General features: G+C 34.0%; 1 protein-coding gene across 1 annotated transcript; it reads left to right on the top strand.

Moving 5' to 3' along the window:
• Positions 1 to 759: 759 nt before the first annotated feature.
• Positions 760 to 12052, top strand: LOC120598552 (multiple epidermal growth factor-like domains protein 6). The gene is made up of 4 exons (XM_039857411.1): positions 760 to 994; positions 1096 to 1224; positions 4066 to 4191; positions 11924 to 12052. The coding sequence occupies exons 2-4, from the start codon at positions 1170 to 1172 to the stop codon at positions 12028 to 12030; spliced, it is 288 nt and encodes a 95-aa protein (XP_039713345.1). The 5' UTR covers positions 760 to 994; positions 1096 to 1169; the 3' UTR covers positions 12031 to 12052.
• Positions 12053 to 22529: the final 10477 nt, after the last annotated feature.

The following is a 22529-nucleotide window of genomic DNA, read 5'->3' as shown; positions in this document are numbered from 1 at the left end:
AGCTACAGCATTGTATTTTAAATATATGACAAGAATAAAAATAGTTATCTTTAACCAGTGAGAGAATTTTGTGCAATAAATATTTCAAGTGACTTCACTCTGTAGGCCTTAACTTCTTCATCTTAAAAATAAGTGTTGAACCAGCTAGACCTGAAGTCTCTTGAAACTCAAACTTCTATGATTTTAAGACTTTAAAGTTTTCCTTAAAAGCTATACCAACTGACATTCCCACCAGCAGTGTACAAGGGTTCGCTTTTCTCTGCATCCTCTCCAACATTTGTTATTTCTTGTCTTGTTGATAATAACCATTCTAACAGGAGTGAAGAGGTATCCCATTGTGGTTTTGATTTGCATTTTCCTTATCGCTGAGCATCTTTTCATATATCTTTTGGCCCTCTGTATGTCTTCTTGGAGAAAATGTCTGTTCATGTCTTCTGCTTATGTTTTAATTTGATTGTTCTCCTGGCTAAACCTTCAATTTTTCAATCATTGCATAGATAATGTGGTTTTCAGCTCATTCTTTGTCCCATACAGTCTCCCTTTATCTTGTAGTTTAGCCATTTATCTATCTCTATCACAGATATCATCATGTAGGCCATGCATTAATGAATATAAGAGTAGAAAATTAAGAAAATAACAGAAAATAGAGAAACTTCCTCACTGCTTGGTGCCATCTTGAATTCTCACTTGTATTAAGCCCAAATCACTCCACAGAATACAAACCATAACACTTATGTATTAATCAAAATGATAAATGTATCTAGGCTGGAATGAAATGGCCTTCTTTGGTGAATTGTTCCCTATTCTGAGTATTTTCTAAGACTGGATAGATTTCAAAGGAAGTTCAAAGTTAAGTTTCTTGTATCTCATTAATGAGGAACATTAGGAACTTTATGTCCCCATCTGTATTTCTAAAGCATCTATCTATATCCACAGATAAGTCCATCCCTTGAATTAATAGCCTGAAGGTGATTGAAAATACTACCAAAGAACAGTAAGTGGAACATTGAGTTAACCACACATCTATGAGCATGAATTTAAATACTGATTGCTTGAAGTTACAGTACCACATATGATTTTGTTCTCCTTCAACAGAATGCCCAAAAGGCACTTATGGCCCATATTGCCAAAAGACTTGTAAGTGCCTAAATGGCGGCAACCGTGACACCATGATTGGCACCTGTGACTGCCTTCCTGGTTTCATTGGGGCCGACTGCAGTCAAAGTAAGTCACACTATCTATTATGAAGTGGATATGCTAAAGCAGAATTTTTTAAGAACCACATTTAGGGAGTGAATATTGTTGAGATTATTTTACTTAATAATTTACTGCAGTAACAGTAAACATCAGTTGGCCTAAATTCTAGGTTGAGGAGTACTCATATCAGGAGTTTGATTGAGAGTTGAAGTCAGTGAACGCAGCCGAAGAGAGCCCTTTGGTCATAACTTCTCTTGCCCCAGCAATGCTGGACTTGGGTCAAGATTTAAAAATCTATTTAGCAAGATCAGAGCAGACTGGGGATTCCCTGTACACTATGTCAAACTCATTCTTTAAAGTTCCACAATTTCGTTTATCCTCAGCAATTTTCCAGCTAAATATTAAGCAGTTCCCCTACTTATCCAGAAATAACCAGTTTCTTAAAATCCAAAGACCTTAACTACTTATCACAAAAACAACTACTGACATAGTTTAAGGGACCGATTGTGAATTAAAGATCCCTTAAAAATGCACTGGCTTAAACACTTTGGAGTTATCCTTAGCAAGTAGGATTTACTTTTATCAGATCTGCAGAGTTCTAAATATTTGAATAATTTGCAAGATGGAGATGACCTCCAGGGAGGATAAAGGAGGCAATTGGTAGGAGAGCGTGTGGTGGGGAGGTGGTCCTGGCAATATTGTATTCTTTGACATATGTGCTATTGATAAGGTTGTTCACTTTATGATCCTTTACTGAGCTGCACATTTGTGTTTTTTGCCCTATTCTCTGTCTTGTACTTCACAATTAAATAGTAAAAGAACAGTAAAATTAAATAGTAAAAGTACTGTGATTGTGAACTTAAGATTTCTTCATTAGGAAGAATGATAATGAAGTTGTGATAAGGCAGAGTGCTAAGTTGTTTGGTGTTTTGTTGTTGTTGTTGTTGCTGCTGTTTTGTTTGTTTTGTTTGTTTTTAGATAAATACCCAGAAGTGGAATTGCTGGGTCATAGGGTAGTTCTATTTTTAATTTTATATATGTACCCCTATGTTCACTGTAGCATTATTTACAATAGCCAAGGTATGGAAACAACCTAAATTCCTATGAATAGATGATTGGATAAAAAAAGATGTACATATATACAATGAAATAGTGCTTGGCCATAAAAAAGAATGAAATCTTACCATTTACAACAATATGGATGGACCTAGAGGGTATTATGCTAAGTGAAATAAGTCAGACAGAGAAAGACAAATACTATATGATTTCACTTATATATGGAATCTAAAGAACAAAATAAATGAACAAACAGATCCATAGATGCAGAGAAAAAACTGATAGTTACCAAAAGGGAGAGGGGTTGGAAGACTGGGTGAAAAAGGTGAAGGGATTAAGAAATACAAATTAATAGTTATAAAATAGTCATGGGGATGTAAAGGACTGATAGAGAAGGTAATAAATAATATTGTACTAACTATGTATGGTGCCAGGTGGATACTAGACTTATTTAGAGGATCACTTTATAAATTATATAAGTGCCTAGCCACTATGCTGTAAACCTGAAATGAAAATAAAATAATATTGACTGTTAATTATAATTTAAAATTAAAATTTAAAAAAAAAGTTGTTATGTGCTAAAGATATTCAAAATGCTTATCTTCCTCAGGCAGGTAGTTGCTCTGTCTTCCTTGTATGAGGGTAATTTTAATTACTTTGCTTCAGTACCCTGCTGTTCTGAAGATAAAAGACGAATGAGACAAAGTCCTGGCTCCTAGTAGCGGAAAATTGAAACTTAGTGGATACTGCTTCTGAGGCCTCAACAGCCAAGTTATCTTTGAGTTAAAGCCAACCCATAAACATGTCCTAAAGGTTCTGACTGGCTCTTTTGTGTTTGTTCTTCAAAGAGAATCGTTGGGAGAAATTTCCTAATTTTCCCAGGCCAAAGCATCTTCAAAAGCTATGGCTTCCCTGAATATTGGGAATATTATTGCCTTCAGAAAGCTGTGATCTTGTACCTGAGCACTTTTCCTTTTTTATTTTCTTGGCTAGATAGGTCAGAGCCAAATCTGCAGCCCATCTCTTTCAAGTTCAAGGAATTATAATATTCATTTATGTATACATTTTACTATATTTTCCCTTCACTTGATTCTCACAGTATTTATTTTATCTTTTTGTGTTACCTGTAATTTGGTGAGCATCTCAATGAATTTGTGGAATGAGGTTGCAGCAAAACAAAAAAGCAAACTAATTGAGAAACGTGTTAACTTATTAATAAATTAATTTTTAATTAACATTAATTAACATAATTATTTCAATAAATACAATTTAACAGTTTTGTTGGTTTCTAATAAATAACAAATAAATTAGTAAACACAAAAGTATATACTTGAAGAAGTGAACGTAATGGGTCTTATTTTGATATATGAAGTGTAAGCTAAAATTCTAGAGTGGACTTTAAGAGACAACATACTCAAGATTATTACACACACATACACACACATACACACATACACGCACACACACACACACACACTAAGACAGCCATGAGGTAAAACAAGACTGAGTCTGTAAAAGTCATTTATATCATATATGTAAGTATTTGACACTAGATATTTGGTTGGAATTCTTGATGTCAACTAAAATTATACTAAGTAAGCAACAATTTGAATAGTTCCTTTTTGTGTTTTGTTTTGTTTTCAAAGAAACCTTTTAAGTTGAAATCCAAACTGAAGACAAGTCAGGAAAACCTATTTGATTAAAAGAAAAAGTCATATATTTACCAGTTTTTAAAAATCTTGACTGTCAAAAGGTTTTAATAAGAAAAATCTGATTTTGTTTTGCTCTGCTTTATTTTGCTCCTCTCTGCAGCTTGTCCTGAAGGTCACTATGGGCAGAACTGTGTCCAGCACTGTTCCTGTGGCTCAGGACAGTGTGACCCAATAACTGGAAGGTGCCAGTGTTCACCTGGTCAGATGGGAGCCAGGTGTCAGCAAGGTAACAATGACTGCAGGGTCAGCTTGTTGATCCAGGCATTAACTATGCTAAACTATGAAGGCAGATTTTGTGCCACAGAATATAATTACATAGGCATTGTTTACAATACTTGCTTCTTAAATGTGGCTTTAATAACATGAAACTACATTGTCCTGTACAGCTATGTAGGAAAGTTTTTTGGAGGCTAAACAAAAATTGAAAACAAAAAGAATAATTTCTGCATACTCTTGACTAGGATTAAATTTTAAAATAACTTTGGCTAGCTTTTGTAAAACTGTGAAAAATTATGTATCGGAGATGTCTAATTATAAGAACTGAAGAGTTCTATAACTTTTTATACTTTGGGATGCCTACTGAAAACTGTAAGAAAAATAGGAGACAGAAAGTAAAACATGATCTCTTTATAACTTCAAACTTTCTTGTCTTAATCATAATATTTATTATTATCATAATAACAGATCTATCAAATCCAGTGAAATGTGGACATGTGGAGAGGGTGCTGAACCCCTACAGCTCTTGAGTGGGGCCAGCAGTGCAGCCCCTTCTCCACGGCTCACACAGAGAGTTAAACCTAAGGAGCCTTTGTTGAAACACAAAGGTTGGGTGTGTGGTCAAGCTAACGGGGCTTCCTTGAATCCCCTGGACATTGTAGAGTGGCAGGAAGAGTAGGATAAAACTAAGAAGTGAACAAACTTATCATCTTTTCAGCTCCATACTAGATAGAGGGGACTCTGTAGGCTATAAGCAGCCTTGTAGCTAAAAGGAGACTAAGCCTAAACACACACATACATACACATATACACCAACTCTATGTCATATGGAGTTTTTCTCTAGGCCAAGGAGGCTTCTTACTAGTTGATATCTAGCCCCAAATCCATACTACCCTTCCACAAATAGCCAAGCTATAAAAGATTAAGTTAATGAAAACAAAAAACAAAAAACTAAGCTATGCCTTAAGAAAAAAGCTCTCCTCATTTTGGAAACAAAATATGAAACCATTCAACAGAGAACAGAAAAGTTTTGTTATGGAGAACATGAAAATGTTAACCAAAATTTCTCCCCAAAATTCAAGGGACATAATGAAAAAAAATGTCCTGTATAAAATGTGAGTGCAACGAAATAAATGAAAACACAACAAAAGAAAATGAAAAATTGGTAGAGTTCAGAAAGAAGTGGAAAAGAAAATTAAACCTCACATCATATGAATGTAGGCCACACTGAACACAGGTAATGGAAGGATGGAATCTTCTGATGGGACAGTCAGATACACAGAGAATATGCTTGAGGAGAGTGAAAACAATGAGATAGAAAAGAAAATATATAATAAAAAAGAAAAATGATCAAATATAGTATTCAAGCTGTTTTATCTGAAATGAAAGATCCAATGCTACGTATTGAATGAATACATTCTATCCCTGGAAATACTTGTTCGGATTGATCATAGGCAAAGGGAAACTCCACTGGGAATATAAGAAAAAATATGAGATCTCACATGAAAGGTGGGGAATCAATCTGGCCTCGTACCTCTTAGCAATGTTCATTGCTATCGTATGGTTAATCAATGTCTATGAGGTTTTGGGGAAAAAATATGACTAGAGTATTTTATACACAGTTAAACTGTTAAATATAACATGATGGAAAATAAACAACTCTTTTTAGTAATAAAAAGTTTCTGGGACTATAATAGCTATAAAATATTTTGAAGAAATGAATAAAAGATACATTCGGGCCACCAAGTAATAAATGGAAAATCTCTGGTAAGAAGACTATTAGTAAGCACTAAATCTATTTTAATTAAGAATAAGTTTAAAACGTATCTGGGGATTATGGTCACATGATAAAAGATGAATATAAAAATATTATAAATTATAACAATATTGAGACTTTAGCACAATTTTAACAAGCATAAGCTGGAAGGGAAGAGAAGGTGAAGGAGTATAAGTATATTGATTATTCTTCATTAATAATTGTGGGATGACAAGGATAGCTCTGTGTCAAAACATGTTTAAATATGACAACTCAGTAAATGTGTGTGATGGTAATTCTGGAATTTAGAATGCTATAATTGATAATTTAAGAATAAAAATATAACCAACTAAAATCAGGTGGAGGAGAGAGATGAGTAAAATTAGCAGAAGGCATAGTGTCAATATGTACTAAATAAAGAAATTCATTATATTGTATAATATTATATGCATTCTCTAAAGAAGATTCCCTAGAGTCTATAAAATTACAAGACTTTCACTTAGAGAAAGGTAGAATATATACACTTTTCCTTATTCTTTCCTACAAACAGTAAAAATTCTAGAAACTATATAAAAACAAACATAAGAACCTCTGAAATATGGAGAGAAGGCAAACTTACTAGGGACAGTGGGAACCTAGGTAACACCATGATAGTGAGTTCTCTGGGTCTTTTTTGTCTAACATCTTTGACTGGGTGCAGAGAAGCCTGAAACCCATCAGTGCAGATAAAATAAGGCCCAAGGTCCATCAGTGCAGATAAAATAAGGCCCAAGATAAGCCTGTTTCCTCCAGTCAAAAGATCAGGAAAATGCTAGTCTAGCAAGATTAAAAAAAAAAAAAAAAAAAAAAAAAAAACCTCTTAGACAATAACCAGTTTACTCCTGTCAAATGCTACAAAATAAAACTGTGTCTTCAACCCCAAGCCCCCAGCAAAGGCCAACTAAGGAATCTATACTTCAAACTCCACCAGGATGTAATGAGGCATCCCTCCCCCTGCACCATAATGGAGTGAGAAAAGGCTTAGTTGAGCTGGGACTTTCATCCCTGCCAAATAGGAACAGGACCCTGCCCTGGCAGTGTCAGGGAAAAACATATGGAGAACATGAACTTCCCCCCCACCCACCAGATGATAAGGAGACATTACCTCTTTCTGGTAGGGCAGCATCACAGGAGGTCTAGTGGAGAGTCAGGACTTTCACAACCACCACGCAGCAATACTGACACCCTGTGCAGTGTCAGTAGCAGTGGAGTGGGGAGGCACCTCTGCCTCTCTGGTCAGCAAAAACCTAGTGGGGAGCCTGAGCTCTGACTGTGGCACAGCAGCGATGTGTCGCGTTTATCCCCCTTTCCCTTGAAGACTTTGTGGGGAACATGCACTTTAACTTCTATCTGATGAACCTCTTTTCTCACCAGTGCAGTGTCACCAGAAACTTACTAAATCAGGAGACTTAAATGAGATCCAGAGTCTCATATCATAATATTCAAAATGTCCAAATTTTATTCAAAAATTATTCATCATATCAACAACCAGGAAAACTTCAACTTGAATAAGAAAAATCAATTAAAAAACACCAATATTCAGATGACATTGATAACACAATTATCTCATAAGAATTTTAAAGAAATCATCATAAAAATGCTTCAATGAACAACTATGAACATGCTGGAAACAAAAGAAATAGGCTCTGCAAAAAATAAGACATAAAGAAGATGTCTAGAACTGGAAAATACAATAACCAACAACAATCATGTTGATGGATGGGCTTAAAAGCAGAATGGAAAGTACAGAGGAGCACATCAATGACTTTGAAGATAAAATAATAGAATTTACCCAATCTAAACAACAGAAAGGGAAAAGAAAACAAATGACCAAAAAATTAACAAAGCCTGTGGAAAAGCCAAAGCCAAAGGACCTGCAGAACCATAGTAAAAGATCTAACATCAGAGTCTCAGAGGAGAAGCAAAAGAGGACAAGACTGAAGTAGTATTCAAAGAAATAACAGCTGAAAATTTCCTTAACATGACAAAAAAATATAAACCTACAGATTCAAGAAGCTGTGTGAATGCCAAAAAGGATAAACTGAAAGAAATACACAAAAGACAAACCAACATCAAACTTCTGAAAACTAAAAAAGAAAAAAAATCTTGAAAGCAGCAAGAGAGAAATACCTAACTTAGCTTAGGAAAAAAAATACTCTAAAATAAAATGAAGGTAAATAGATGGGTACAGATACATCAAGCACCTGTGAGCAAAAATAAAGCAATAGTCATGACATCAGTATCAAATATTGTTCATTTTATGGCAACAAACATCTAATGGGAAGGGCACTTATAATAAAGGGTAAAATTCACACTGGAAATTTAAATGTAATGAATATGTATAAAACAAATAACACAATATCAAAATTATAAAACAAAAGCCAATGCTAGAAAGAGAAATAGACAGCAAGAGCTTATCAGTAGATTAATTCATTTATATTAGCCCATACACATATAATTGTATATACATATAGCATAAAAATAATCTTATAGAAACTTGAAAATGATAAAGTATTTCCAATTGCTATAAACCAAACTCTGCACCTTGAAGAAGATACCATATCTTTTTTCCAAATATCCATGGGACATTCACAAAAATTGAAAAAGAAGGTCAAGCAATTCTGTAAGGTATAATTTATGATATTCTATGATCACAAAGCAATAAAGCAGGAACTAACAAAACTAACTCTCTTGCTGGGGGGAAGGGGTCTACTATATCACATGGGCATTTTGAAATTTCCTTCTTAAATAATCAATGGCTAAAAAAACCCCAATATTTCAGAAATTTAAAACAGCAGTTAATGACATCCACAACCTATAGGGTAAAGCTAATTCAGTAAACAAAGGAAAATGTATATTACGAAATACTTCTGTTAGTAAATAAGTGATGAAAATAAGTGAAAAAAATAAAGAACAATAAAAACAATAAATACATTTAAACTAAAAATGAGGAATTACTAAATAAAAACATAGGAAAAATATGAGTTATTTAATTTTATATGAAGTCAAATGACTAGCAATCTAGACAAAAATAAAGATGGATTTCTACTTTATTCACTAAAACTACTTCCAAGTGTATAAAGTACTTAAAGTAATGACAAAAATTATGACAGTACTAGAATTACCATTAGGACTTTTTAAAAATTTATTTTGGGAGACCATATATAACTCTTGACAAAAACATAAAACCTATGAAAGAAAAAAGAGAAAAAAACATGATGTTTTGATTTAAATGAAATAAAAATCTTTTTCAAGGCACAGAACAAAAAAGTATCAAAAGATAGACAAACTGAAGAAGAAAGACAAAGCACCGATTTTCTTAATAAACAAAGAATTCTTCTTATAAATCAATAAGAAAAAATCTATGACAGACACAGTATACCTTATGAAAAGATGATAAGCATCATTCGTAATGTGAGAAATCCAAATTAAAGTTGCAATTATATATCACGTTACTTATCACATTATTTATAATATAGCAATTTGGCTAAAAATTGAAAAATGGGCACATTGATAATTTTCCTTATTAAATTGGTAATTTTGTAAGGAAATTTGATAATATTGTCATGATTTAGAAGCACATGTCTTTTTATTGAGAAAATCATCTGGGGACTTACCCTTCAGGTATAATACTATATATAAATACAGACCTTCATGAGGATATTTATTGCAGTGTTTATAGTAGCAAAATATTTTAAACAACCTACTTGTCCATCAATAATGGAATGGTAAACAAAATTTTTGTTAGATGCAACAAATTCTATGCAGCTGTTAAAAAAGAATGAGGCAGGTCTATTATATGTACTAATTTAGAAAAATCAAAATATATTATTACAGAAGTAAGCAAATTTCACAATATTATCTATCTATGTTAACCTTTTGGATTAAAAAAGGGTTCATAGGTAAGATAGACATTCGTATACCTTATTAGGCATGGGGCATTTCTGGATCTGTTCAGTCATTTATCTATTCAATTCAACAAATATTTATTGAGCGCAATGCCAGTTTTAAGCATATGGAATGTATGGATAAAATCACAATATCCTAGTCCTCATGCAACTTGTTTTCTAGTTGAGAAAAGAGACAATAAATAATCAATTAATAAGTTAATTATATGTATGCTAATAAGGAATAAAATCTGCAGTAAGATAAAAAATAGGGCATGGTATGGGGCTTCAGAGTGTTGGGTGGTTGAAATAGTTAAGCCAGTGGTCAAGGTAAGTCTCTTTGAAAGAACTGAGGTTTACAGTACAGAGAAAAAGATAGTATAATGATGTTTTTGACAAAGGAACCTGGAAGAGTGAAGCACAGAGATGGAACACTTTTCCATTTATATACTGTTTGAAATATTTATCATGTAATTATTGTTAACTTTAAAAAGCAATAAAGTTATATAAGTAATTCTGTGTGAATATTGTTCTAAGACTTAGATCTGTGGAAAGAATCTTTTCTAAGTCTATCTCACTTTACCAGTTATGTCTTTTGTCTTAAGTGTTATTTTGAAGTTCTGTGCTTTCACAGATTCACCAGTTTCATCAACGCATTTCAACATTCAGGTTGAAAGATGAACGGGCCTCCTGGCTGATGACGTTGTTTTAAAAGGGTGGAAGAGAAGCACATGAAAGTTTATTTTAATAGTATAGGACTTGATGTCGTTGATTTCGCTTAATTTGCTTTAAAGGAAAATACCAAAAAAGAATAATTGACAGTTAATTCAAAGTAGCTTATTTCACATCTGACGATAATCCAACCATTTGTTGTACAACTAAGACTGTTATTTAAATAAACAAAATTAATACCTTTCTTTCATTTGGTACTAAAGTGAAGTGTACTTATTCCTTCCAGTAAAGGCAAGGACGTGTCATACAGAATGAATTCAAATACATATTCTCTTATGTATTAACCACATACTTTGGGGCAAGTAAAAAACCCCAAAACTTTCTAATGTCTCTCCTGCTAGCTGGAATAGAAAGAACGGTTGATAAGAAGTTAGATGTTTTAGGTTTGAATATTGGTTTTTATCTCTACTGGCTGCTTAAGCCTAAGCAAGATCTAAGTCTCTGAGTGTCGGTTTTCTCAAGTATAAAATAAGAATACTGTACCCACATTAGAGGGATATTATATTTGTGAGTATAAAATGAGATAATTCATGTGGAAAATATCATTATGTAAAAATACTATATATTAGAGGGTATAAATGGCAGGCCCTTGGCCAAATCTAGCCACAAATGTGTTTGAGTTGGCTGACAGAGTTTTGGCTTCCACAGTGCTGTAAAAACAATTTTAATTAGTTGCCAACGTTTAAAGATTGGGTGATTTTATATAAAATATGAATTTTTAATTTTCCTGAAAAAAATTATACATCAAGCCCACATTCTTATGGCAAAACCAACTAAATGTGAGTAGTGTTTAGTCTTACTTTAGAAAGCCTTTGCTCTCCCATTGATGGCACTATCTGTCTTTCAATTATTTTCTCCCTGACAATGAAGGCTTAATTTTCCTTATGTCTGATCAGCTTCACTCACTTGTATCTTAACCTCTGTTGGCAGTGCATTTTTGTTTGTGTCACCCACCACTGTATGCTCAAGCACTTTTCTGATTTCATCACAAAGACATTAAAGAACAAACTTTTCATCTGTCTTCTTTCTCAATTATGAAGCTAAATATATAAAAGGCTTTCACGGCTAATCTAGAATTGCACTCTGCTTGTTCACTCGGGCATCTCCAGGTCCCAGGCACATAATGATGGGTTCAATAAATATGGAGTGAATGAAAACATGAATGAATGACGTTATGTGCTTACTACCTTAAAGATACATCTGAGTATTTGTTTTAAGTTCAAGTCTTTCTTATGCTTTTGCTTTGTAGACATGATTATCTGAAGCAGAGAAAAATGTTTGCTTATATGACAGTTTTATTTAGTTTATATTTTTTATTTTTACTACAGGATGTCCCCAAACAAGGTATGGCCCAAATTGTGAGCTAAAATGTACCTGTAAAAATGGTGGCCTTTGCAACCCTGTGAACGGAAGTTTTACCTGTGGCCTTGGATGAACAGGAAATTATTGTGAAGAAGGTAAGTTGATTATTACCTTCTTTCCCTCAATAAAAATTCAGAACATGGTACTGTTGGTTGATACAATATGGTAAAGCCTTCAAAGACTAGTTTCCAATAAGTTCATGCAAGCTATTTATAATTATGATCGTATTTCCAATAAAAATGATGTTATGATAATACTGTTTGATTTTTGTTACCATGTTACCAAAATACCACATGAAAACTCTTAAAATTCTTAAGTATTTGAAAGTGTTAATCTGAAAGAGCACCTCTGAGATCAAAATCCACTCTCCTTCCAGCCATTTTTTAAGCCTGAATCGTTTGTGGATGCAAATCTGTTAAACCTTGAGTTCCTTGGCTGAGGCAGAAAGGTCTCAACAACCACTGAGGCCTTGAAGCAGGCCGGAGGCGGACCCTGGGCCCTGGGCAGAGCCAGCTCACATTAAGAGTGGGCCCAAGGGTAAAGAGGAGGACGCTGGGAGCAGGGGTCTCCAAACTTTATTTCATCAGGAAAAATTTAATTGTCTATAAATGCATTTTTACTCCTAAGTAACATTTAATTGTCTATAAATGCATTTTTACTCCTAAGTAACATTCATGTGTTTCTCAACTAATACATTGTGTATATTATAAAATACATATAAAGCTTTAAATTGATAAAGAATGTATAAAGATAAATATTAATAGTTGTTCTAATGTTTTCTGTCCGAACCACAATCGATTATTCTGTGAAACACTGGAGAGCATGCACCCTACTCAGAGCGCACTCTGGTAGAGTGTAGGTGAGAACACTGCTGGGGCCTTATACTTGCGGCCCCCTGAGTAAAAAAAAAAACTCTGAACTTTTACCTGGATGGTTTCAACTATGGGGCTATGGCTCGTTAGACCTGCAGCCCTGACAAACTATCACAATGGATATGAATTTTCTAATATTGAATGACCTTACATTCTTGGACTAAGTACTACTTGGACATGATACATTACTTTATAATACACTGTTAGTTTCTGTGCACTTATAATTTTTATGAATTTGGTATCAATATTCATAAATTAAATTGAGCTATCGTTTTTCATGCATTTTTTTCAGATTTCAGAATTGATGTTATACTCACTTAATATAATGCATTTAAAGTCTTCCTTCCTTTCCAGTGTTCTGTAATGGTATAAGTAGTAGGGTGATGATCTGGTCTGCAAAGGTTTGTAGAATTTTCCTGTGAAATCTAGGATGGGTGAGATATATATATTTTTTAATTCAGTAGCTATTTTACTATTTTCTTTATTGTTTTTCTATTATAATTAGCCTGTCAAGGCTTTCTGCCTCAAATTAAGATAATTTTGGTAAGTTATCTTCCATAACTTTTCCATTTCATTTAGGTTTCTGTATTTTTTGTCTTATACTTTATATTTTTATTCCTTTTGATAATCATTTCAGATTTTTAAAACATCGTGTGTATTTGTGCTTTATCTTGATTAAGTTAGCCAATCATTCATCTACTTTTTATTTTTTTATTAATTCTACTTTTTTTTTTTTCTGACTTCAAATTCATTACATATTTGATTGTCTTAACTAGAACTAATGCCTGGGTGGTTTCTTTTCAGAATGTTCCCCTGGGTACTATGGCCCAGGCTGCCATTTTAATTGTACTTGTGAGAACAGTGGAGTTTGCAGCAGGTTTTCTGGAAGCTGCGAGTGCCTCCAGGGGTACTATGGAAGAGACTGTGAACACGGTAAACAGAAAATGAGTGGACATATTATGGTGTTAATAAATGTTAAGCTTTAAAACCTATTTTTTAAATAATAAAGGTAATACCTTCACATTATATTAAATTAGATAAATGGTTAAAGCTCTAATGTATATTCTTGCAATGTATTTCATAGCTCTATTTTAAGTTCTAGGTGTTGACCACTGCCATTATTAAGTTGTTTATTCTTTCCGGAACTACTGTTTGAAAAAATGACTGTGAACCTGTGATCATCTGGAGAAGACTCAGGTAGACACACCAAGAGCCAGCTGCTGGTCTTTTTGAACAAAATCATTCTACTTCCTCTGACTGCCTTTAAACAAAATATAGACAAGGAAGCTACTTTATTTCATGTAATCTAGACTTAACTCTGAAAGATCTTCAAGTTCTCTTTAAATATGTTTATCTATATCACTTCTTCTTTTGGACATCATTTGGACTTCATTTTCACCTAAAATTAGGAAATGGGAGAATTATAAAAAAATTTGTCCTAGATGTCAGGAAGCTCTGATGGACAACACAGTTTTAAGAGAGCTTAGGCTCAAGAGTTATAGATGGCTTAGCTCTGCCGCATAAAAAATTGTAAAAGATAAACTATTAACGTTTAGGTTTCACCATCTGTAGAATGGGATTAATAACACTTATTTTAAAAGGTTATCATGAGGATTAAATAAGAAGTTACATGTAAGCGTTTAGTACTGAGGCATGTGGCAAAAACCAGACTAACAGTGACTATTTAGAAGAATTTTTTAAAGCCTCCGAAGTGATATTAACAATGTTGAAAATTGTTTCGTGTTTTTCAGCTTGTTTTTAGCATTTGTCAAACATATTTCACAGGAACAAATTTTACTAAGCCTTTCGAAGTTTAGAACTTTTGCCAAACTTTCTAAGGTTTCCTGGGTTCAGGGAGTACCAAAACAAATATCTCATGGCTTTTATTTGTTTATTTGTTTATTTTGTTTTGTTTTCAAAATTGGAATACAGGATAAAAAAGAGGAAAAGAAGTATCTATTCAAGGCTCATAAATTTCATATTATATACATCCTTCATTCTACATACCCTACATACTAGGTATCAAGGAAGATTTTGAGCAAACAAGAGATAATATTCTAGTGAAATAAATCTGTAAAGTGGGTACATCATTGATTATTAGGAAAAGGAGTCATCAGTAGTGTCTACAGCATATAGAAGCTGTAGTGATAGGTTATAATTTTAAAAATCTGGCCTGGGATAAAAATGTAAATGAATGAGCAGAATATTTTAGAAGAACAATTGACTGTATTTGGCATTTAATTTGGGCACAGAGGTGACAAAAATCAAGGAATCAAAGACGGCTCTAAAGTTCCAAGCCAGGGAACCTGGGAAAATTGTAGCATTATTTAGAGAAATGGAAAAGTCGAGCAAGACCACCCTTATGAGCTCAGTTTTATATATAATTAAAATACATGAGATAAAAGAGATTTGATTTTTCTATGTATTCTGAATAACAATCATATAAGAACAAACAGAAGAAACTCTTTTTGGTTTTACCTTCTGTTTCTGCTCCCTGAATGTGAGTTTTTCCAAATGTTGAGTCTGTCCTGATAACTCCATGCATCCTGGAGGAGTGTCATATACAAGAAGCCTAGGCAAATTCAATTCTAGGTGCCTGGGAAGGGGGGTGGGGGCAACACAGAGAAAGAAGGAAAGGAGAGAAAGTGAGAGAGCAAGAAGAGAGAGAGAATGGATAATTAAAGGGTGAGAAAATTTCATCCCCCTCCCATTCCCATTGGAGTGATGAGCATAGCCTTAGAGAAAACTCAAGATAGGAAATGGGGATACTTGTATGTATGCAGGCTTAGCTCTCACACACCCCTTTCAGACAGAGAATCTCTCTGAGTAGACGAGAATTTTAGCATTCAAGGAAATGCATTTGCTTGTATTACATAGTCTCTAAATGTAAACCAAATACTTTTTCTGATGGTCAGCCACAAAAATATTTATCTTCTCCAACTATGGAAGAAAAACAGGTTATTCTGGACTTACTGAGAAACAATTCTCCTTAATGGGTCATCTATGGAAATTTTTTTAAAATTAAATTTCACTGACTTTAAAACCTAACTTCTTAAGATGTTAACCTACTCTTTATACGTTATATTTTCTGTCTTGTATTTCCTTTCGCCTTCCTCCATTCCTTTCCCTTTTCCCTCATACCCACTTCTGTCATTCATTCCCAGGACTTCGAATATCAAGAACTATATGAATCACCTTCTACAGATACCCTCTTATTTATTTAAAGAATTTAATTTTAAAAAAAATTCTTGCTAAATTTAGCCTGTATCCGAATTTTGAAAACATTGTTCTTTTAAAGATTTAGGGTATTAAAGGGTTTTGATGAAGTCTTTGTCCGATTGTAGCACATCATAGCAAATAAATTTTATCTACTTGAATATATTTTAAATATTTTTATGTATTCTTCTAGACTACTTGTAGAAAATGACACTCAATATATTCACTTATCTGTATGACTAAACTATTGTCAATATACTTCTCCATGTATTTTTTTCTTGTTTTCTAATTGTCTGCTCTCACCTCCTTCTTTGGTCCTGGGAAACAAACGACCTAGAGCATATCCTTTCATTTTCCCTGCATTTATTCTTAAAGCCAAAATAGCATTTCGACATTTTTATTTTCCAGTGTGCCTTCATGGATTTTATGGTTTGAATTCTGCTCATATTTGTGACTGCAAAAATGGAGCCAGTTGTGATGCAACGAGTGGACAGTGCATTTGCCCTGCAGGTTTCTATGACAGCCAGTGTGAAAAAGGTATAGCCTGAGCATTTTTAAGCATGTGAATGGGGAAATTCTGTGTGACTATGACAACCTTCCATCTTAAGGCAAACATAAACCCAAATCAAAAACTTAGAATAATCACCTAAGCTTTTGATTTAGACATTAAAGTGACAGGAATTTACTATCCAGACAAAGTCCTTTTTGACTTTGCTGCTTATTATTTAAAATTTTTTATCTTCCCCTAAATGAAATTGTTTAATATCTCAAAACACCTAAAGCTGTTAATCTTCAATAGACAAACATTCTGCCTCTGAATGAGAATTATTCTTATTAAATGCTTTTTAAAAAGTGATATGTATTGGGTTCAGGGTATTGAAATAGATAAAAGACCTTTATGAAAAATATTTAGAGAGGTTAATTAGGCATTTATTCCTAGGAAGTAATTGCAACCATGAATGTGGCTGAAGATACAGTAGTGAGACTTTGGGCTACTTAGTTTGAAACAAAATATTATGAAGTCCTAAATAAGTGATCAAACCTATTCAAAACAAGGCCAGACTACATAGATCTCAGTAAACAACTCAAAGTCCCATTTTATGTCTATATTATGTGTGTTCTTGTACATATAGTTAACAACAACCACTGTAATGATAATGATAAAAAATGATAGTGATAATTTGACTTTGTTTAAATTATTTATTTCCTTTTAAAGTGATTCATATATTAGTCCCATATTAAATCCTCATATGTCATTAGAGCTTTATATATAGTATGTCTTGTTCATCCTTTAGTCACTTATTCATTTATTATTTAGTGTTAAATTCTGGGGATATAGTGGAGCTTACAATCTTCTGGGGAAATAGACAGTAAATAAATAAATAACATTTTAAGGAAAAATATTAAGAGTAATACATTTGGATAATAGATTCGATCTCCTTCCTTAAGTTCCTATCTTCAGAAAGTTTAATTACATTCTAACAGGTACAAACCAGTGTCAAAGTAAATCAATTTTAAGACTTGAGTGTGAAATCATGTATAAAATAAAGCTTCTTTCTGAGAATTTCAAAACGTTCCTCTGTTTTTCTCACCAGCAAATCGCATTTTATCACCCCACTTGACTATTTGGGTCTCAGTTTTGAGGAAATTTTATCTTTAATCTCAATTTAAGTGCATCAGCGAAAGCTGAAGGAGTCGAAGTTTCAGCATTTCTCTTGCCTTGGCAGAGTGTCCACCTGGAATGTTTGGAGACAATTGCCATCAACTTTGTGACTTTTTTTTATACTAAAAATGTTACTCAGTTAACGAGCATCATACCGCCACTCCTTGTCACCTTGCCTTAGTATGATTAATCCGAGTACCTAGTTGTTACATCACAGGCACCCAAAGCCAGCACAGCTGACAGAGGACACCTTGTAAGTACCTCAAGGTAATGTAGTTAAAAACCCTGATCACAAAACTGTTCAGAGAAATTACTAGAATTAAGATAACTAAGGTACAGTCCAGGTAGTATTCTTGAGAACCAAGTTCCCAAGTATTCTTTGGGAACTGAGGTTTATACGTTTTCTTCCCTTTGCACTCACAGGAAGACTGGCCTAGAAGATAAAGTTCTAAATCGTTAGGGACCATCTTAAGAAGAGGAGAAAGTAGTTTGAGTGAATCGTTGACTCATCACTTGCTATGAAACTTAATGGTTGCTTACTATATGAAAAGGTTTTATATAATTCACAATAGCTCTGAAGGACTGACCTGCCACAGATTAAAACCCAAAGTAGGGCATTTAATCTCAGAATTTACATTCCTCATCTGCAAAACAGAAAGGTTGAGGCTATGTATTTCTAAGATTGTTTCCAACACCAATCGATGATTCTGTAATCTGAGATTTCGATAATGCTGAAATAGCCACAGTAACCTTCTAGGCTACAGGTGAACACTGTTCACCAGCTCCATCTCCCTCATGCCGCCTTGCTTCTGAGAAATAGCAATAAAAGCTACTTTGAATGCCAGGCACCATCATAAACATTTTGCATGTGTTCATTTACTCTTTACCATAATCCTATCAGGTTATTTTATTTTGATTCCTATTTAACAGATGAAGAAGCTGAGCCACAGAAAAGAGGTAAGAGACAGAACCAATATTTGACCCCAGGCAGTCTGGTTTCAGACCTTGGGTGATGCTATTAGTAGACAATACTGTATGTGTGAATGTCTGTATATAGTTCAGCATAAGGAACCTCCAGTGGCTCATCAAGAAATTTATATTCTTTCCTATTCGTCTTTAGTAGACTTTGAAAATTAGGCTAAGGGGTCATGAATATCGAGTTGGAATCCTTTGAGATCCTCCAACTTAGAAGCTTGCTGATTCTGACATTTCATTTTTGCAAAGCTGTTTCATTTAAATCTCTAATCCTTGTGTTTCACTGCACCACAAGCTTCTTGAGAGTCGGATCCATGTTTATTTATCTTTTATTTAAAAAAAAAATCTTAGAACAAGGTCTAGCACATGATAGTCTTCATCAAATTTTTGTTGAAGAAATTCTTGCTTTTTAGCATTCCTCATAGAGTCATGGTAAACATATATCTGAACTTTGTCATATCTAAACAAAATCTTTCAAAATAAATACCAGCATGGGTAAAAGGGATCAAATATATGATAACTGAAGGAAACTGGACTTTGGGTGGTGAATACACAATAGAATATACAGATGTCAAATGATAATGTACACCTGAAAATTATATGATTGTACTAACAATGTTACCCTAATAAACTTGATTTAAAAAATTAAAAATAAATAAATAAAAAAAGTAAACATCAGCATGACATCTTAGTGAAGCCACAATACAAATGTTACCAATGAAATGTTCACTAAAAGCAGAATGCTTATAGTATTTGTGGTTTTCATCTAAATACTGAAGAAGACCATTAATGTTTATTAAATGCATATTATTGTGCCAGGACTTTAATTTATACAAGGTGCCTTTACTATCATCACTATTCCCATTTTATAGATGAGGGAGATGAGGCACAGAAAGGTTAAGTAACTTGCCCAAGGTTACACAGCAATCTGAGTCCAGATCCAGACTTTTAACATCTCCACTATACTGCCTCTCAAGGGAAAGAATAGAACTGGAATTGCTTCGGTTGTCTGTCTGCACTATCTACTATGCATTGCCCATTAACCACAGGTTGCTATTTAATTTAAACTGAGTTTAATTGAAAATTCACCTCATCAGTCACACAATAACATTTCAAGTGCTCAGTGGTCACATACTGTTAGTGGCTCCAATATTGGATAGCACAGTATAGAACATTTTCTTCGTTACAAAAAGTTCTGTTGGACAAGCACGCAGCAGGATTTAAAACTAGCCACTAAACCAAGAGAGCTTATAGACAGGCTAGAAAATAAAGCCTCACTCTATGGACTTTTTATGGACTAAATTCTTATATCACATAGCCTCTTTCATCCACAGGTAAATTGCCATGTGACAATGGATTGTATGTATTAATGTGCCCATTCTTAGTGAACACCTCAAGGCCCCCCTTGTCATGAGCTTTTTGGGGGTACCCACAACCTACACAGATGTACTACAGAGTCTTTTATTTGCATTTTTATTTTCAATTAGGCACAGTTCATCTGCGATATTAACTGTGAGCAGCTGTGTCTATGCAGGCACTATAAAGATAAAAGACCTCATTTTAATTTGAACTCTGGTAAAGGACCTATTAAACAGCCATAATGTTAATTCATAAAAGAATGTAGCAACTTTTTATGGGATTATTTCCCCACCCCCTTGGTACATTAACATTTGCAGACATTCAAACAGATGTCTTAAATACACATCGTTATTAACATGAAAATGTGGTATTTTTGTAAATTAAAATCAGATTCTGAACTGCTCAGGAGAGATTCTGACTCATAACTCTTTTTCAAACAAGAAAACTAGGTCTTAGCACCAAACCAAGTAGTCCTCCCACACACTGAGCAGAGGTGGATGCATTAGGTTAAATTTAAAATGACACAAGATTTTTTTTGAGTTTTGATAAAGTTCAATGATTTAAAGGAAAGATTCATTTCAGAGCAGAATTTGTGTCACCTCTGAAGCACCTATTTGCTCTGTAAAAAGAATTAATTGTAAAATTTATCTCATATTTATCTCATGTTTAAAATCTATTAATTAAGGCAAGAGAATTAAATCACACCTTAACGTACCTTCATTATCCAGGAGAGCAATAAGTAAATAAACATAAAACTGCTTATGGAGTATTTAGGGTGAATCTCCAACCTAGCAAAGAGAACTTTTAGGCAATAAAGAAATGTGTAACAAATGTTTTCCCAAAGACTCAAAATTCACTCCAGTACCTGTATCCTCATATTTATATTGATATTCTAAATTTCCCCTTTCCGGCTTTCCACTTCTTTATTTGCCCTTTAGTCTACATAAACTTGATACCTTCTGTCTTTCCACATGGTAGTACAGAATGAACACTAGATGAGAATTTGGAAATCCAGCTCTGCCATATGCCAGAGATATATTATTTGAAAAGGTCCCTTAAGCTATAACAAATCTCAGTTTCTCTTTCTCTACAATGAAAGAGCTTACTTACCTCACTGCCTTACCTACCTCACACGTTTGCTAGAATCAACTGAATTCATGTATTAGGAGCCCACTTCGTAAACTTTTTAGAGCTAGGTGATTCAATATTGCAAAGTTAAGTCTCTCTAATCCTTAAACAGTGGCAGTAAGCTGAGTTACTCCTCAGTCTAGCCTGACTGAATCTGACCCCATTTTCTGTTTCCATGGGCTGAGCTTTCTACCTAATCTCACGATTCTTCAGAAACAGAAATCTGTTAATTCTCTGATAATTCTCTGCTGATATCAGACTAAGACCAAATGCCCAAGCTGGGATGTGATGTCTGGGGGCACCTTTTAGTCCACATTTAGTTATTTTGATAAAGCTAACACTTTTTATTCCCTTCCTTTATTTCTCTATTGGTTGTAATTGCAGTGCAATTGAAGATAAAGGTAGTTAAATCCTTTGAATACATACAGCAGGATTTTACAGAGGCAGTTACACAGAGAATTTCTGGCCTTTTTAACATATTTTAAGAGGTGAAAGAGTTGAATGTAAAGCTATTTCATTTTCAACAACATAAGTACAAACAATTGTGTTTTCAACCTAACGACAGATTTCATATATCGTGTATTCTATGGGAGTGTTGGCTTTTTCTTACAACTAATTCGTTTTTTCTTGTGTCCCTCACAACGCTACTTCTGTAAGCTCTATTGAATAATCTAATTCTGAGAAGGCACTTAAAACATTGGAGTTGCTGTCCTGTCTTCTCCTCTTTTCAATTTTGTCACTAACTTCCTTGACGCTTCCCAGCCTCCTCCTGTTTTTCATTAAAGACCTTACTTTTATTATATAGCATTCTAGCACGGGGAAAAGACACCACATGGTTAACCAGAACTCTTTATAAGTGTATTATTATCTTATTGAATTCCAAGAAATAATAGTAAAAAAGTGTTTGATAGAAAAACATATTTGAATTACTTTTATTTTTTACCTCATAGAATGCAGGTCAGGCAAGTATGGACTTAACTTTGCTCTGAAGTGCCAGTGTGTCCACAGAGCTCACTGTAACCCTCTTAACAGGAGCTGCACTTGTCCCTTGAAGAGAATGGGTCCAACCTGTGAGGAAAATGATTTGGACAATCCTCAATAACCGAAAACTGAGAGCTTTTCAGTGGGTGAATAGAATGTTGCCGAGGTTCACCCATGTTTCATCATCTCAACTTTGGCAGAGAAATGTACTCGCTCAACCATCTTCAGCCCAACCTCGCCTGTTGTGAGGTGAAAAACAGGACATCTCAACTTTATGGTCTCCAAGCATAAGTTTCATTCTCTAGTCTACCCTTCCCAACTTTATTTTACTGAAGAGCATGCCCAAGAAAAAGAGAATGTTTTTCCAAGATCCCAGTC

Source organism: Pteropus medius, unplaced genomic scaffold, assembly GCF_902729225.1.
Source record: "Pteropus medius unplaced genomic scaffold, Ma_sr-lr_union100, whole genome shotgun sequence".
NCBI lineage: Eukaryota > Metazoa > Chordata > Mammalia > Chiroptera > Pteropodidae > Pteropus > Pteropus medius.
This window is presented reverse-complemented; position numbering and strand designations above follow the sequence as displayed.

What these genes read in the sequence shown, in the direction of transcription:
- LOC120598552 (XM_039857411.1), top strand. Translation starts at nt 1,170, where the DNA reads ATGATTGGCACCTGTGACTGCCTTCCTGGTTTCATTGGGGCCGACTGC. An exon ending in TGGGGCCGACTGCAGTCAAA is followed by an intron (nt 1,225 to 4,065) that starts GTAAGTCACACT and finishes TCCTCTCTGCAG; the next exon opens with CTTGTCCTGAAGGTCACTAT. An exon ending in GGGAGCCAGGTGTCAGCAAG is followed by an intron (nt 4,192 to 11,923) that starts GTAACAATGACT and finishes TTTTTACTACAG; the next exon opens with GATGTCCCCAAACAAGGTAT.